The sequence below is a fragment of the Onychostoma macrolepis genome, chromosome 04, assembly GCF_012432095.1.
Source record: "Onychostoma macrolepis isolate SWU-2019 chromosome 04, ASM1243209v1, whole genome shotgun sequence".
Taxonomy (NCBI): domain Eukaryota; kingdom Metazoa; phylum Chordata; class Actinopteri; order Cypriniformes; family Cyprinidae; genus Onychostoma; species Onychostoma macrolepis.
The window spans coordinates 25,784,020-25,801,775 of NC_081158.1; the positions used below are offsets into that span (position 1 = coordinate 25,784,020).

At 36.8% G+C, this 17,756-nt stretch overlaps 1 protein-coding gene, 1 long non-coding RNA gene and 1 other non-coding gene across 3 annotated transcripts; 1 reads left to right on the plus strand and 2 right to left on the minus strand.

Annotated features, from left to right (window-relative positions):
• Positions 1-1,242: 1,242 nt before the first annotated feature.
• Positions 1,243-14,640, minus strand: cmasa (cytidine monophosphate N-acetylneuraminic acid synthetase a). The gene is made up of 9 exons (XM_058772724.1): positions 14,116-14,640; positions 7,177-7,809; positions 6,958-7,100; positions 3,680-3,835; positions 3,130-3,263; positions 2,868-2,962; positions 2,610-2,778; positions 1,871-2,030; positions 1,243-1,594 (listed from the first exon to the last, which is right to left on the minus strand). The coding sequence occupies exons 2-9, from the start codon at positions 7,398-7,400 to the stop codon at positions 1,353-1,355; spliced, it is 1,323 nt and encodes a 440-aa protein (XP_058628707.1). The 5' UTR covers positions 7,401-7,809; positions 14,116-14,640; the 3' UTR covers positions 1,243-1,352.
• On the minus strand, positions 2,148-2,288 carry LOC131539951 (U4 spliceosomal RNA). The gene has a single exon (XR_009271138.1). It is a non-coding gene; the product is annotated as a U4 spliceosomal RNA (small nuclear RNA).
• On the plus strand, positions 7,821-11,745 carry LOC131538694 (uncharacterized). Its single transcript, XR_009270639.1, has 2 exons — positions 7,821-11,032; positions 11,542-11,745. It is a non-coding gene; the product is annotated as an uncharacterized LOC131538694 (long non-coding RNA).
• Positions 14,641-17,756: the final 3,116 nt, after the last annotated feature.

A 17,756-nucleotide genomic window follows, 5' to 3' on the forward strand; every position in this document is an offset into this window, starting at 1 on the left:
CGGTAACCGCAGTATACGAAGCAGCAGCGCCTGTATGAAGGTAAAATGACGTCAAAAAGATTTGCATGCGCAGGGTAAGATTTGTGAAAGTGTACATAAGATAGCAAGAGTAAATTAATTTTGCATTCGCAAGAAAAGAGTTGTAAAAGTGCAAATTGCATTTCAAGCGTAAGAAAAAAAGATTTGCAGCCTTTTACTGTTTTTTGTAAGTGTATATCATGTATTGTGAAACTGCAACTTCATGCTAAGGCAAAATAAATATGATCTGTATTCTTCTGACTTTCATTTTTCCGCGCTTACTCTTTTGACACTGTTGTTTCGCCCAAATACAGCCAAAAGTATTGCAAGCCTGTGCCCAGTGTTTTGCAAGTGAAAACAACCGTATAAAGAACTGCAAAACGGATTGAGCAATTTGTGTCGGCCTGGTAATTTGTGCTGTTACACTTACAGGACGTCCACCTTTTTGCGATAGAAATGCTACAGCCTCTATAATTTCTTCAACAAAAACATGTTGACATCACAAAAATGAACCATGGTTTTATCATAGTAAAACTGCTTAATTTTCTTTTGCGTGATTTCTGAATGCTTGAGACTATAAAATCAAACAACTGTATTAATAAAATCGTAGCCAGCCATAGGTAACTGTCTAAAGCTACAGTTGTATTTGTAAAATAATATAATTGAATTACTATTTATTTACTTTTATATTTTATTAAAGTTCTATTTTAAACCCTATGTGTGTTTATTATTATTACTTCCATAATATTTGACGGAGGGGGCACAACAATACAATTTTGCTTAGGGCACCCATCTGGCCAGCAGCGGCCCTGTATAGCCTACATATATAAAAATAAATAAATGCAGTTACATCAAGCGGGAATCAAGGCATCGTCTGGACAGCATTCTTGTAGTGCGCGGAGAAGAGCAGTTAATTAGGCTTTAATATGAAGAGGTGCTCTTTGGTTTTCAACTGCAATAAATATTTTCAGTCACAGAATCAGACACTGACTGCTGCTTTTTATATAACATTTCCCGTCATGAATTATGATACCGCTTGTTTCGTTGGGTTGGATTGCTTGGATTCCAGAGTCCGTTTGTTTGGTCCGCTTTTGGTGCGCACCCAAGTGCAGTTGCTGCACCTGCCCAAACGAACAGCACCAAGAGAGACAACGAACTGAGCGATTCAACCGAACTAAATGAGGCAGGTGTGAAAGCACCCTTAAAATGAAAACAGACCAAATGTTATAATTAAGTGATTTATTAGTGTTATCGTTATGTTCAGATTATGATCATTTCAACCCCCTTTTCCTGCATATTTCCTTCATTTCATTATTTTTGATATTTAAGATAAGTTACTTGATGAGATTCCTCGATCTCTCCTGAAACGCGTTACTGCAAATTCCATACTGCTCCTCCTGAGACTTGGCCTTCTTCTTCAGCAGTAGGATGTGTTCGGCAAATTCTCGCAAGGCTCCGTGACCCGCTGCATTGTGGCAGATGTATTTGGCATGATTGAGCACCACCTTCGGGGCATTCTTGGGTACTGCGCTCAATCCTGCCAGTTGCAGGCACTTTACATCCGGCTCATCGTTTCCTGATACACAGAAGTCAGGAAAAATATTGAGAAATCATTCTCTCTTTTGGCTGATAGTCATTTTAAAGAAACAGGGGTGTGTTTAAGTAATTCTAATGAAAGATTAAATGAATAAAGGCTGATAAAAGTAATAGGTTTTAGTATTTGTAGTTAATATTCAGGTACAATCTTTTAAACCTGTATTAACCACACCAACATTTCTAAGACACACCATGTTGTTACAGACCATGGCATTTGGCTGATGTAACTGTGAGAAACGTAGAGCTCCCGTCTCACCTAAATATGCCACGTCTTTCCACTCCACCTTTTCTTCCTTCATGAGCTTCTGCACCATCTCCAGTTTGTCGTCCACATTCAGCAGGATCCGACAGCTCATTCTCTGTGAGAGTTTGTCAACTAAGGCTTTTGCTATGGGGTCTTTTTCTATCAAAATAACCTGGGGGGGAGGGGCAAACGCATATACATTTTAAGTGCGTTCAAGTAAATGAGAGATTATTTATTTTTTGCATAACTATCCTCTAATGCTTATTTCTTTCTTTAACAAATAGATCAGTCTCTGTAAAGACCGTCAAAAATTGCCAGAGCCGACTATATTTCAAGTCGTCACGGCGGGGTATTGGGTAAAGTTTTCAATTAGCAATAATCGCGCCTCGGATAAACCTCATAGGCTACGATACTGCCACTGCGCAAAGATAACCAGCCAAAGGAGACGTCTGAGTTCTTGTGTCTCTGAGCCCCTGTGCTCATCAATGGTGGGATCAGCAGAACCCACTACAAATCATCAAACTGCACAAAACTACACTTAATCTTTTAAAAATATCAGTTTCTAAAAGTGAAATCTCAAATAGAGCATTTTATACCCAAGTTATATTGAATTAAAAGACAAAAACAAGAGGAGTCCCAGTTGCATGATGGGATACGAAAGGGCAAAGACAAAAGAGGGGTCTACAGTTGTGTGGGGGTTGGTAGAAGTCGGGGGTGAGTAACACAAGGTTGCCAAACATTCCAGAATCACCTTCACTTCCTTCTTCAGCATGTCGATGCCGGCCTGGTCTCTGGTATTGATGGATACCATCTCCTCGCCATTTGCTGATATGTAGATCTGACCATCGGTCAGGCATCCTGACAAGTTACACAGCAGAAGCTTCACAACTTCAGGTTTGTCTTTGCCAAAGTAACCAAACCTGTATCAAACACACACACCCACAGATTCAGACTTTGCACTGTGGTTGTTTGCTAATATAAAGTTGCGTAGAGACTATTGTTTCTTCACCTCAGCACTCTCTGTTCAGCTACGGGCCAGTCTATGTCAACATCAATATCCACACTGTACTCGGGCTTCATCTCAAAGTACTTCATTTTTCCACCCTGTGAAATGTAACAAAAATGACAATTATGCAAAGAGATTGATTGAGGATACTGATAATATGCTTTCTTGCCTATGGATTATTGTGTCAAGCTTTTTTTGGTCACATATTATGTAGCTCATTAAGTTAAATGGTGGCCTTTACTCATTTTAAACCCCAAAATATTACCTGAAGAAGCCCTTGTTCTATAAGTTCTTTGGTAGCGAAGTAAAAAGAGCCATTTTCACACAGTTCTCCTTCCCAGTCCTGACGCCGCTTCCTGCAAGCTGGGTTCAGGTTCAACGGCTTAGTACATCGGCAGTCTGGAACGCAAATAAAAGTTTACAGTCTCCAACACGCAATAATCTCTTGGGCCCATCAAGGCTGCATTTATTTGACAAAAACAACTGTACTTTTGTGAAATATTACTACAGTTTAACATAACTGTTTTATATTTTAATACATTTTAAAACAATTTATTCCTGTAATGGCAAATCTGAATTTTCAGCAGCCATTACTCCAGTTCTCTGCTTTAGAAATCATTCTAATATGCTCATTTGATGCTCAAGAAACATTTCTTATCATCAATGTTGAATACGGTTGTGCTGCTTAATATCTTGGTGTAACTGTGATGCATTTGTTTTCAGGAAGTTGTTGTCGAAGTAATGTAAGGCTTCCTTGGTATAATTTCCTTTTGAAAATATCATACTGACGATTTACAGAATGCACTCCAACAAACCTCCGTTCTTGACCTCTTGCCATCGGAAATTGTGTCGCCGGACCACAGAGAAGACGGAATCACACCGTTCTTTGGTGATGTACTCCACAGCCTCTTTGAGATGTTTGGGGTGCAGACATGGAGACGTGGCCTGGATGTTACAGATGACGTGAACATCTGCGCAAGAACATTACATTAACAGTAACCACTCTGCTTTCATTGTGTTCCATTTGTAGCCATTTAACTCAAAAGAATGGATTTCTGTGCTCCACCAGTTACTATTTACTAAAAGTTTCTGAGTGAAAACGTTTCTTACAATTACCAAGAAACCGCAAGTAACGCACTGAATTAAATTTGAAATGTTCTAGTAGATAAACGGTAATAGTATTTACTTGTGAATTGTTCTCTAATAACTTTGAAAATGTTTTTTTTTTATTTTTATAGTGGAGTAAACGTACCTATTAAGCTCACCAAAATCTACATTGAGACATTTTTAGTGCACAAGATATTGTTTCAGTGCAAAAAGTTATGTTAAAATAAAACAATCTCTCACACAAAAATATTTACATTTTTATTTTAAATGACAAAAGCATTTCAATTAAGATATACATCATTAAATTCAAAAAGTTTGGCTGTGCTTAATTGGTACATTTTTGTACCCTTTAAGCACACCCCTGTTCCCATTAAGCTTTTATTAGGGATTCACCGATGTATTGGCCGCCGATATTTATCGGCTGATTTTTAAAATAATTTAGAGCCATCGGCATATCGAAGTAGCATGAAAAGGGCCGATACCGATGGTTTACTAATTAACTGCATGGAGACGATGAGTTGCATGTCTGTTGCAAAATCCAACGGTTTTCTCTGGGCAGGATAATTAAATGCTTGCCGAAACAAAATAAAATATGTACATAATGTGTGAAATGACCGCGCTCAGCTGTAAATTCATCATTAGGCATGTCACAATGGCGATTCACCATTATCTGTTAGTATGCGTCTGTGAACGGACAAAACAGAATAAAACAGGCTACATAAAAAAAGGAATGGGCCTAAACAAAGTATATTTTGTTTCATTAACAGATTAATACGTAACATCAACCTTCACATAGGCTATATCAGTAATAATAATACGATGTGCGATTTGACATTATCGAGTATATTGCAAAAATCAAACAAAAGACACATGCATACATTACATAAAGAAGTCCAGTAGGTTAGACTAGTGCACGTTCAACGCGGTTTAGCGTAGCTTGTCAGTGAACTACGGCTCTGTGTATTAACTGCCGCTCCATCTGAAAGCAGGTGATGGTGATTCACGGCCAATCACGAAACCGGCTGTACTGATGGAATGCGCATGATAATCAAATACGATTAATTGCACAGCCCTACTGGGGAGAACCAGTCGATTATTTTTTTTTCCGTTTTCAAGCCCTACTATATGCAACTGACCAATATCAGTATCGGCCAGTAGTTGTTTGTTAAAATTGGTATATATAAAAAAAAAATCCTATTGGTGCATCCCTAGTTTTTATTAAAAATACTTTTTAATACTGAAAATTTTTAAATAATTGTAAAAATATATATTTTTTGAAGGTACAAAATCAATCACAAAAAAACAGAACACTAAAATCAAGCAACAAGGCATTTAAGTCGATCAGTTATATATTCATAATGAACTGTCATCTAAACACATTGCAACATCTAGACTAGTGCACGTTCAACTAAGGAACACATTCAAAAATCAAATAAAACATTTAATTCATGGGGATGAACACAGAAACTAGCCTCATTATGAAACCTTTTTAAGGCTGGAATACACTACATGATTTTCCACAGATTTACAGTCTGGAGAAGTTGATGCTAGTTACCAAAGATCAGAGCCAGTCTGCAGATTTGAGTCGACAGAATCCATAGAAAATCGATTAACTTAAAGTGACAACCATCAGTTAATATTTAAAGTGCGTTTATGAAGTATTTACACAGACGCTCAATGTGGAAGAGCTTAAAGAGAGCACACTGAGCTTAATTAGAGCAGCAACAATTTTTAATCAATTTAATGTAATATTTATTAAAATGACAGGATTTTGCTAAATAGTCAAGGTCATGTATTACGTTCATACATATTTTAATATGAACAACACTGAAGCTGTGTGATTTTCATAGTCGTGCACCCTTTAAGCTCACCTTACAATAATATGAAATCTTTCAAAATTACAGCATTGTAAAATGACAGACCAGCAATAAACTGTCAATTTATAATATTATGGATGTAAAAGTACAAGCCAGTAATGCCTGTGAAGTAATATGTTTGCGTAGCACACAATCTTATACAGCTAGTCAGCTAACTGTGTTCTGTAGCATCTGCGCTGTGTTGCTAAAACTATCTTTTGGATCTAAATGGAATTATTTCCCACACCCAAGTTCCAGGTTACAATATGCAAAAGTCTGAACATTAATCTCTTAATTTTACAACAAGTAGTGAAACTTACCCAAAATAAAGCCTTAAACATAAAATCCCGCACATTTAAGGGGCTCCTCTTTTGGGGAAAGTTTTTAGACAGCTTTCAAAATGGCCACCAGACAGTGTACACACATGGAGAGCAATGAACACTCAGTGTGCAATGATCTGATTGACCTGAAGTTATAGGAGGTATATAGTAAACACGTCAATTGGTTAAGATGTCAAGTAGGATAATAAATATTTTTTCTTTTTATAATCTGATATCAAAAATGGAAGTGTGCTTAATGGGTACGTTTAACCTATATTTTACCATACCTTTTTTAACCTTCAGAGGTCAAAAGAGAATATTGCTCAAGCCTTAACTATAAGAATGTTCACCTTATCTCTATATTTTGGGAAATATGCCAAAGGTTTTGAAGCTAGCAACCTTGAGGAACAAGCGGTGTTGTGTCTCTCTCAAGTTTTTGTTAAACGGCAATAAATAGTTCACCAGAACCATATTTTCAATGAAAAAAATGGTTCCCAGGTAAATACCACAATAAAACGTCATTATAAACATTCGTCTGCATCACTGCATGAATATTTGTCAGCTGCAGAGCCTGTTTTTCTGGTTTCATTCACAATGCAAATAACAAAGACATGGCGGGTGAAACTATCCTGGTATACAACGACAAGTATGACTACTTTTTACGTGGCTTGTTCTCTGGTTCTATGTTTGTTTTCCTCTAAAGCAAGCAGTAGTTGGTGGACACACTTGTTTTACAAGCTGTAGCTACACCCCTTATATACACACAACTCGTGCAGTGGAATAGGACTGCAATAGAACTTGTTATACAACCTGGGTTTTGTCTGCTGAACTCCTTAATGGTGTCCAGTGAGCTTGAAGAGTCTTTGGACACCTCTGGACTCCTCCTGTGAACTTGAGCCCCGCAAGCACTGGCCACTTTCGCGATCTTATCATGATCAGTGGACACCCAAACACTGCAAAAACACAAACAGCATAAAGTCTACTGCCACACAGCACAGCCAATCACTGAACGACATCTCATTCAATCACCTGTCGAACACACCAGAGTCCAGCGCTGCTCTGATCACCCATCCGATCAAAGGCACACCTGCCAGCTTCTTGATGTTCTTCAGAGGGATGCCTTTACTGCCTCCACGGGCGAGAATAAGAGCAGCGATGTGTCTTGGATCATCAGTGTTGATTTTTGGGTTGGAAATGTGCTCAAGACTGTTATCATTCAACTCTTGCGTACTGTTAACACTAGCTGCAGCCATTAGTGTTTCTAATCAATTAACGTTAGCGTCGGTTGTGCGGATAATAAGCAGGCAAATAAACGTATATCTTAAATCCAGACGCGAGCTGTGAGACGTTGCTTCCATTCCGAAGCAATTTATACTCTTCTTCTTCGTCGTCGTCTTGTTTTAATGGCGGATGGCATACAACTTTTAGGTGCATTACCGCCAACTACTGATTAGGAGTGCGGTGGTGTGGCTCATAACCATAATAAATACCGGTTTATGTCTAAGGTGCAATAGCTGTGGATCAGGATCATCTTCTTCTTTGAGGTTTAACGGCGGCTTGCATCCAAGACCGTTTGCATCACACCGCCATCTTCTGGATTATTCTCCTGCGGTGTTACTCCAGTTTATTTTCCGCGATCATATTCTCCCCATCAGACCCGTTCTAATTAAGAAATTACAAATACTTTTCCTGCCTTTTATACCTGCCCCTGCCAACCCATCTCTTCTTAATACTTCCATCATATTTCTCCTCTGTTCTTCAGATCTTCTGCAGCTTAAAAGTACATGTTCTACGGTTTCTAATGTCTGACAATACTCACAAAACCCAGCAGGATGCTTCTCTATAACGTGTAATGTACTATTTAAATGACTGTGTCCTATTTCTTCTCTCCTAGTCCCTCCCAAGTTCCTCACTGTACCAACTTTGTCAGGATCATCTACCCTTGAATTCACTATATAAACCAGTGTCCTTTAAATCTACATCAAGCTTTTATCACCTTATTTCCCCCCAAAAATGTTTATCAAATCAAATTTCTCTTTATTTTCTTTGAGGTCAGCAATCAGTATATTTCTTTCCTTACTGTATCTTGGACATTTGTGACCCTGGACCACAAAACCAGTCTTAAGTCGCAGGGGAATATTTGTAGCAATAGCCAAAAATACATTGTATGGGTCAAAATGATCCATTTTTCTTTTATGCCAAAAATCATTAGGATATTAAGTAAAGATCATGTTCCATGAAGAGAATTAGTGAATTTCCTACTGTAAATATATCAAAACTTCATTTTTGATCAGTAATATGCATTGCTAAGAACTTCATTTGGACAACTTGGGCATTTAGTTTTTTTGCACCCTCAGATTCTCAAATAGTTTCATTCATCTTTCAGAAATCTCAATTTCGAAAAATGTACACTTTCCGGCTTCATGTCTCCCTGTTCTGTTCAAATAGAGCAGTATGATCAAATCTAAGCCTTGAGAATATGGTTCTTCATGTCTTTATTTCTTTCTGTTACTCTATATTTAACTTGCCTCACGTTACAACTCTTTGAATGCTATAAAACCATCTCCGTGTTCGTTCTTCCCATTGTTTCTGCCATCTATTCTTCACATGTTATTTGAATAAACACTTCATTTCACTCTTACTGTACTTTAACTGCATATCTAAGAAGCAATTTATCTAATGTTACTCAAATAATCCATAAAGTATACAGCAGAGCTAGAGACGTAGAGGGGACGCACCACGCCGTCACTAACATTTCACCGTAATTACAGACGAAAACGCGCACTAATATTTAAACTGTCTGTTAACTGTATAAAAATGCATAAACATGCCATTATACTGACCTGACTCAAATAAACAATGTACTGCGAATAAAAAGTAAACAATTCACATGCCTTCAAAGCGAAAAGTACGTATTGGGAAAATTAAGTATGCGCCAAATTACAGTTATTTACGGTACATTTGTTTACAACCAGGAAAATCAAAGCAAACATCTGCTACAAAACTATCTAATTTGTTGCCATAAAACAAGTGATTGCACTCAGAAAGTAAGCTTACTTTGTAATTAGCATGAACTTAGCATGAAGCACAAATCTTTTACTCACGCATTGTTGCATTAAACAGCTTACATTTAGTCACTAACAGTTAAATATACTCAAGTGGGTTTAATTATTTTAAGAGCGTAAATACTGCTATATGTGGCGGGGCAGTGCAATTTGAGACAAGCCCAAGGTTTTACTATTAAGAAAGTCCGACTACGACACCCTAGGGGTTAACCCGAGGGAAAATACTAAAATTGAGCAAAGCACACAGGTTCGGTTCCCTCATAGAATTAGGCCAGAGACGCGAGTCAAGTATAAAAACACAAAATGTTTATTAATACAGAGATGATTTAAAATGTTGGACACTAAAGCCCATGAGACACTAGAAACCCCACTTCAAACAAAAACAAATTACAAAAGGCGAAAATAACAAAAACCCACTTCGTATGTAGCGGTTATGTATATGTAAAACAAAACAAAACTAAATACCAGCAGGGCTGAGGCTCCCAACGGCAGGAATCAATGTAGAGTTTGGTTTTACAAAGGAACACGTCCACGCCGCACACACACACACACGTGCAGTCTGATCACACTATCAAACACTGATACACACTGTACACGATAAGGAACCACCACAAGGAAGATCAATCCACTCGTGGGACCCCAGCTCCTGCAATAAATCAAAAAGAAATTAAGAAACCATAAAAATGAACATGGAAATGGCAATATGGACCTCACTAATGAAGCAAGTCCTCACAACAGTGAATGTCAATAACAAAGAGAAATAAAGAGAGAAAGCAATAAGCTTACAAGGATCAAATAGTTGGTCACCTGAGATTATCACAAAACCACGAACTCAATAGATGATCACACACACACAAGTAGAGTTGCATTAATGATTGATCACATACATCAAGAGTTATAATCACTTAATTAGTTTTACAAACATTAAGAAAAGAAAAAAAAAGTCAAATCAACCAAGCCAAACAAAACAAACTTTACTTCCTCAGAATTGAAAAGAAAACAAAAGATTAAATGGTTTAAGTCAAAAGAAAGAGGGCAGTATTATACAAACGAAAAGCGCCGATCAGGTCTCCCCAACAAGCCAAAGATGTGAAACAGGGCATTAAAACGGCACGATAAGAATCAGACTAGCAGTCCCCTTTAATTAATTAATAACGATGATCGCGTCTGTGCGGCTGTAGAAGTATATTATGTCTGTGTAGAAGCAGCAGCGCTTTAACAGCGCGAAGACAACAGTAAATAGTCACGGCACAGAACGAGCGGGAGAATCCTACAACAAACACAAAAGGAGACGTTACCAATCATAAATATTATCCCCACTCCCAATTATAATTGCGGTTAAACACTTACCATCAGGATATCACGCCAGATAGCACGCTTTATAGGCACGGATCGGTCACAGTCATGCCCACCAGCAGCACAATGGGGCACAGGAAACCATGCCCACCGAGAGACGAACAGTCATCGAATCCACCTGTAAGCAGCGTGAAAAGGGCACCAGAAGACAAAGCTGCACTATGATCAACAAAATGATTTCAGGTTATGCACACCCTAACAATTCCTAAATTACCACCTATTAAAACATAGCACGCTTACCTACAGCCACCGTCAACACAGGCAAACAAAGGGGGAAAACGGACGTGGCGCAACCCAGAGCCATAGAGAGAGAGAGTTGCGACAACTCCGTTGACTCCAATGGACCGTTTTTTTACAGCAATGGCGGATCATGGAGCCGCTCAATAGTTCCCGGAAGTTAGCTCTCATACTATCAGCGCCTTAGAGATGCAGCAGAAGAGACCGCTGTGATGAACTTTTAAAAGGTAAGATATTTATAGAACAAAATTGTATATTATCAGCACAGCTAATCAAATTACCTTGTGCATTAAAACTGATTATTATTAGATTATTCCTCACTTAATTAGTAGATTTACGGGATGTTATTCATTCTCTTCAGGCAGTTTCATTCGTTGTTGTGTAATTAAGGCTTTTAAACGTGATTTCTGCTGCTGGGAAGTTATTTAATAGATTTAGATTTATTGCAAAGGATGCTGATGGACCTGAGTGAGAATAAAAAAAAAAAAGTTTAAAATAGGCGAGCAGTTTTCATTTCAGAATCACGCTAGGCTAAATTTCCAAAAATGTATTATATAGGCCTACCACTACTATTTTATAGAAGTAATCACAATAAACCTGTACTGTATTTTATACTTAAATGTCTTAGCTACTCTAGAAGCACTGTGTTGAAGGAGCAGATGTCACAGGACTGAAATGTGATGGAGCATCACTTAACCATTACTCCTGTGTTTTTCTCCTTCTCTATCTGGATCAGAACAAGAACCACCTGAAGACTCCCTGTAATGAGAAATCACCCTCACAATGAGTCTCTTCACTGGGTTTGGCAAGTCTCTCCCTGTTCTTTGTGAAAAAGTGCCAGTTCCCATATGATTACATCACATTTTGTTGGTGTAATCTATAGATTGCACCTGCTGACTATATCCAGCATCTTATGAAGACTTCAGATGACCAGCACCTGTGAAGAGATGACGCCAGCCCTTGAGTGGACTTGAAGCTGACTCTGAATAAACATACAAAACTGATCAATTTTCCTTTCATTGTAATCAACATGATCAAATCATGTAACCATTGCTTTAATTTATTCATTGTTTCTGAACTCATGACATTACTTAACTGCATGATTTGTAAAGCCTAATTTCAGAACATTTCTGTCATATGAGCATTACTTTGACACAGTTACACCTGTTAACAGAACTCTTATTTGTAATGTAGAAACATTCATTTCTGTAAAGCTGCTTTGAAACCATGTTTGTAATAAAAAGTGCTATACAAATAAATGTGAATTGAACAAAACATGATGCATAATTTTTTCTCCTCTCCGTGTCAGTAGGGAAACCATACATTCACACTCATTTCTGAGTGACTGGAGCATCCCATGCAGCACAGCAAACTATAGTGGAGACCGTTCAAGGACAACATGCTTTATAGCATGTAAACAAGTGCATAACAAAGTTAACATACATCAAATATATGATTAAATGGGTAAAAATGTTTTAAGTTATTTTAAATTTGAATATACTACAAATATATATTTATATATTAATAATGGAGGGGTGCACAAGAATCAAAAACATTAAAAGAGATTAATTCCCACTTAATCTTAAAATTTCTTCTCTTATTTGGAATGAATTTTCAAAGACAACAAACTTAACATTTACCATGAGATTAATAAAACGACAATGAACATTAAGATGTGATTGCACTTGACTAACAAGTTGTTAGAAAACACACACATAATTATATTTATACAGAGAGGCTGAAGTTACTTGGTAAATGTCGTTTATATAGTTAACATGGACTTTTACCACGGTAACGTCAGCCTAAAATATGTTAACATGGCAGCTAAGGACAGCTGACCACATTAATCCTCAAATATTAGCGAATTTTATCTTTTAAAAACACTGATACAGCTACATATACTACGCATACATTATTTTATAAATAATGTAAATAAAGTATTTTATTGTCTAACAATTACCAAAAATCGCAGTTCTGTCTCACTATAGTCACTAACTCAATGCATTCCAATTACCCGCTATGAACTTCCTGGAACTATTGAGGTCTACGTGAACCACGTGACGATCGAGCGTTTTGAACTTCCGTTGTCGCAACTCTGTCTCTCTATGGCTCTGGCGCAACCCAAGTGACAGCCAATCGGTCTTTAAATAGGGGGTACTACTTGCTGATAGGCGACCACTGCTGTCAATCACCTAATCCCGTTACATATTGTTTATTTTCTTTTCTTTGTTTAATAATTCATTTTTCACAATAATTCAATATTAGCTTTAAATGTAGTTTTAGTATGTATAATGTAGTCACGCATGTTTAATTTGATTTATTTTCTATATCGCGCACAATATTTAATAGGTTTAAAATAAAGTTAATAACTTTAAAGTTGAGAGCTTGAAGAGTCTTCGGCAAGGCCGCTGCTGGCCAAATGGGTGCCCTAAGCAGAATTGTATTGTTGTGCCCCCTCCGTCAAATATTATGGAAGTAATAATAATAAATAAACACATAGGGTTTAAAATAGAATTTTAAAATATAAAAGTAAATAAATTATATTATTTACAAATACAACTTTAGCTTTAGACAGTTACCTATGGCTGGCTACGATTTTATTAATACAGTTGTTTGATTGATTTTATAGTCTCAAGCATTCAGAAATCACGCAAAAGAAAATTAAGCAGTTTTACTATGATAAAACCATGGTTCATTTTTGTGATGTCAACATGTTTTTGTTGAAGAAATTATAGAGAAATGCTACAGCCTATGGCAAAAAGGTGGACAAAAATGAAAGATTAAGTGGATATTTGAATTAGCCTAAATGTTTGGTCATTATTAAACAAGGATTTGATCGTCCTGTAAGTGTAACAGCACAAATTACCAGGCCCTTGGCGCCCTTTACAGGCATTTGTAATGTACATAAATGGTTTATTTTGTATTACATTATGTAATTTAAAAGAGTTATTCAATGAAACCATATAATTATTAACCAATTGCCTCATTGTTTTTATATAATGCATTTTTAAGTAATTTTAAAGGCTGTTGTTGGCTTAGGTTTGTTTTTATAACCACAAAAAAAAATATTATCCTAATTGTAAACTATTATTTGAAGTAACAAAACCATGGTTCATTTGTGGTTACCATGGCTACAAGAACCATATTTTTTGGTTTTATTCGTAGTAAAACCATGGCTATTTTTTGTAAGGGAACATGGAAACTCAAGAGAGAATATTAGATGCGTTGTTTGTGGTTAAATTATTGCAGACATTAAAACACGTTATTAACGTCAACAGCCAAAAAAAGTTTCACAAGATTAAGAAAGTACCTGAAAATAATGCACGGACTTGATCTTTTGTTATTTTTCTTTTCTTGACGCTGAATTGCTGATGTCTTTCCCGGGTATAGTTGTCCATCAATTATGAACATTTGCAGTCAGCCGCAAACATAAGGTGCGAGCGGTCGCGAGCCATTAGTGTTTCTAATCAATTAACGTTAGCGTCGGTTGTGCGGATAATAAGCAGGCAAATAAACGTATATCTTAAATCCAGACGCGAGCTGTGAGACGTTGCTTCCATTCCGAAGCAATTTATACTCTTCTTCTTCTTCTTCGTCTTGTTTTAATGGCGGATGGCATAAAACTTTTAGGTGCATTACCGCCAACTACTGATTAGGAGTGCGGTGGTGTGGCTCATAACCATAATAAATACCGGTTTATGTCTAAGGTGCAATAGCTGTGGATCAGGATCATCTTCTTCTTTGAGATTTAACGGCGGCTTGCATCCAAGAGCGTTTGCATTACACCGCCATCTTCTGGATTATTCTCCTGCGGTGTTACTCCAGTTTATTTTCCGCGATCATATTCTCCCCATCAGACCCGTTCTAATTAAGAAATTACCAGTGGTGGAAAGAGTACTGAAAATTTGTACTCAAGTACAAGTACTGTTACAGTGCTGAAATAATACTCAATTACAAGTAAAAGTACTGGTGCCAAAACAGTACTTAAGTAAAAGTACAAGTACTGCCTCAAAACTACTCAGAGTACTAGTTACTAGTTACTTTTTAGCTGGTGATATTTAATGAAAAAGATTAATTCATATCAAAGATCTATCTGGATATTAGCTACTTTGAACAAAATCCACTTTTATCTTATTGACTGAAATTAAATATTGGATATTGAATACTCCACCTCTTGCTCATAGCAGATTCATGTTTGGATAGGAGTGGCTAAGAATATCTGTTTGTTACGTCTGACATCACGCTTCACCAATTCTGGGTCCTAACGCTCTGCCAGACACCCCCAAAAAACACCAAACTGTGCTAATATACACACGATGTCATGTAATACTGAAAAATTATAACCCTAACCTTTATTTCCATACTGAAATCCCAGATGGCCAGACAGTGATTCAGCTAAAATGTTAGTGTCTGAGACACTGTGAGCACGGAGACTGTGCACAGCAAATTTTTAAATGCTTAGCTTAAATATGTAATGTTAATTAAATAGTGCTCATAAATGGTTGTTGAGATAGTATTCTCAAGTGAAATAAGTAGAGGCATGGACCCGGAAACAGCAGTCCTTACATCACGACTTAACAAGAGGATTCTCCCCAAGCCTTCAAACTGACGTTATCAGAGCGAGAACGCCATTCCAGAGTGGAAGCAAATTTTTCAGTTTTTTATTAAAGATTACGACTGCAGACAATTTTTTTCCCCAGTGTATTGCACAGTTAAATTGTTCACCACAAGACTAGTAATGTGCATTAAAAAGTTGTTTCATGACAACTAATCATTTTCAATACCATTGGCAAAACTACAACATACTGTATACTGCCATATAGATATTTTAATATTTAAAAAAGAAAATTGTCAATCCATTTTTTTCAAGGCAATCATTATTTCAAGCTTTGAAACTGGTTTAATCCAAGTCTTCTAAAAAGACACATTCACTTTATATGATGAACAGCTTTTAATATAGGCCTTCATGTACATACATATAAATATTGATCAATTACCATTACAAAAATGTAAATCTTAAACATTTGCTCATTCTGTGTATTTGTGTCTTTAAAATAGGGTAACTTTGTTGCAAAAGCTTACAACACAAGGACGCTTGATTTCAAATTTGATTTCAAACTGAATTGAATTTACAAAAAAAAAAAAAATGACAAGTACAGTCAGTAATAAAATTATAAAACAAATGACCTCAATTCAGTTGAGGTATTCGAAATATGACAACATTACATTTTTATTAGCAGTGATTTAAGAGCCATATATTTTAGGCCTATTTATTTAGGCTAGATAAATGGAGCATCAGATGGCTTTGACCTGTAATGTCTGTACAATGTAGTGATGCAGTTAGACAGACTAGGATATTTATATGTATAAATCAGACAAATATCCCATTCCAAAACATTTCTAGCATAAACTTACATTGTAAAGAAATTAAAGGTCCATCTTTGATTGTTGGAAGACTTTCTGGTGCATTTCACGCACAGACAATAAAATCTCCAGTAGCATTTCCATCGGTCAGGCGTAGATCTATTCTGAATGGTTGATAACTTTCGACAAAGTCTAATCTAGGAGCAAAGAGAAATAATTTCTACTTTAAAAGCACGGAGAGATCGCGATAGCACACAGTCTGCGCACAATATCACAGTGAGAGGACAAGCAGTTCATTTGTATAAATTAGGCCTATTTGAAACCTCGCATCCAGTTTTCTGCGACTACATGACTGTTCACATGTTACAATAAAGCGCTCGCCACATTTGCGTGGAAATGATTAAAACTATGCGGAATACCTGCAATCCCGCGCGGATATTCAGACTCAGTAACTGACAGGAGGCTGATGCGTGTCAAACTCGCTGTCTGAGAGGATGTGTATCGGTGTATATACGGTAGATACTGTGGAGAATGAGTAATGGAACCGTGTCAGATAGTTAAATATCGATAACAAAATATAGATATTTATGATAACGCTACCATGTAGTTTGTTTCTCCAAACTTTGAGTCCATAAATCACGCTGTGCTCCCTCACTGTTCAATCAGCTGCTCTTCACCTGCTGCAGCGGCGGCTTTTCCCGGGACTCGGTTCAGATATCAGGGCTTTTATTGGTCCGTTTACGATCGGATATCTTTATTGGCTACTGAAGTTTCGTGAAAGGTTTGAATATCAATTCAAATTGTGGGCGTACTCAGTAACGAACTATGATTTTAAAAGTAATGAAGTAGATTATTTTGCTTAATTTGTACTTAAGTACAAGTAAAAGTACAGCTTTAAAAATATACTCAAAAAAATACAAGTACCCGAAAAAACTACTCAATTACAGTAACGTGAGTAGTTGTAATTCGTTACCTCCACCACTGGAAATTACAAATACTTTTCCTGCCTTTTATACCTGCCCCTGCCAACCCATCTCTTCTTAATACTTTCATCATATTTCTCCTCTGTTCTTCAGATCTTCTGCAGCTTAAAAGTACATGTTCTACGGTTTCTAATGTCTGACAATACTCACAAAACCCAGCAGGATGCTTCTCTATAACGTGTAGTGTACTATTTAAATGACTGTGTCCTATTTCTTCTCTCCTAGTCCCTCCCAAGTTCCTCACTGTACCAACTTTGTCAGGATCATCTACCCTTGAATTCACTATATAAACCAGTGTCCTTTAAATCTACATCAAGCTTTTATCACCTTATTTCCCCCCAAAAATGTTTATCAAATCAAATTTCTCTTTATTTTCTTTGAGGTCAGCAATCAGTATATTTCTTTCCTTACTGTATCTTGGACATTTGTGACCCTGGACCACAAAACCAGTCTTAAGTCGCAGGGGAATATTTGTAGCAATAGCCAAAAATACATTGAATTGGTCAAAATGATCCATTTTTCTTTTATGCCAAAAATCATTAGGATATTAAGTAAAGATCATGTTCCATGAAGATATTTAGTGAATTTCCTACTGTAAATATAT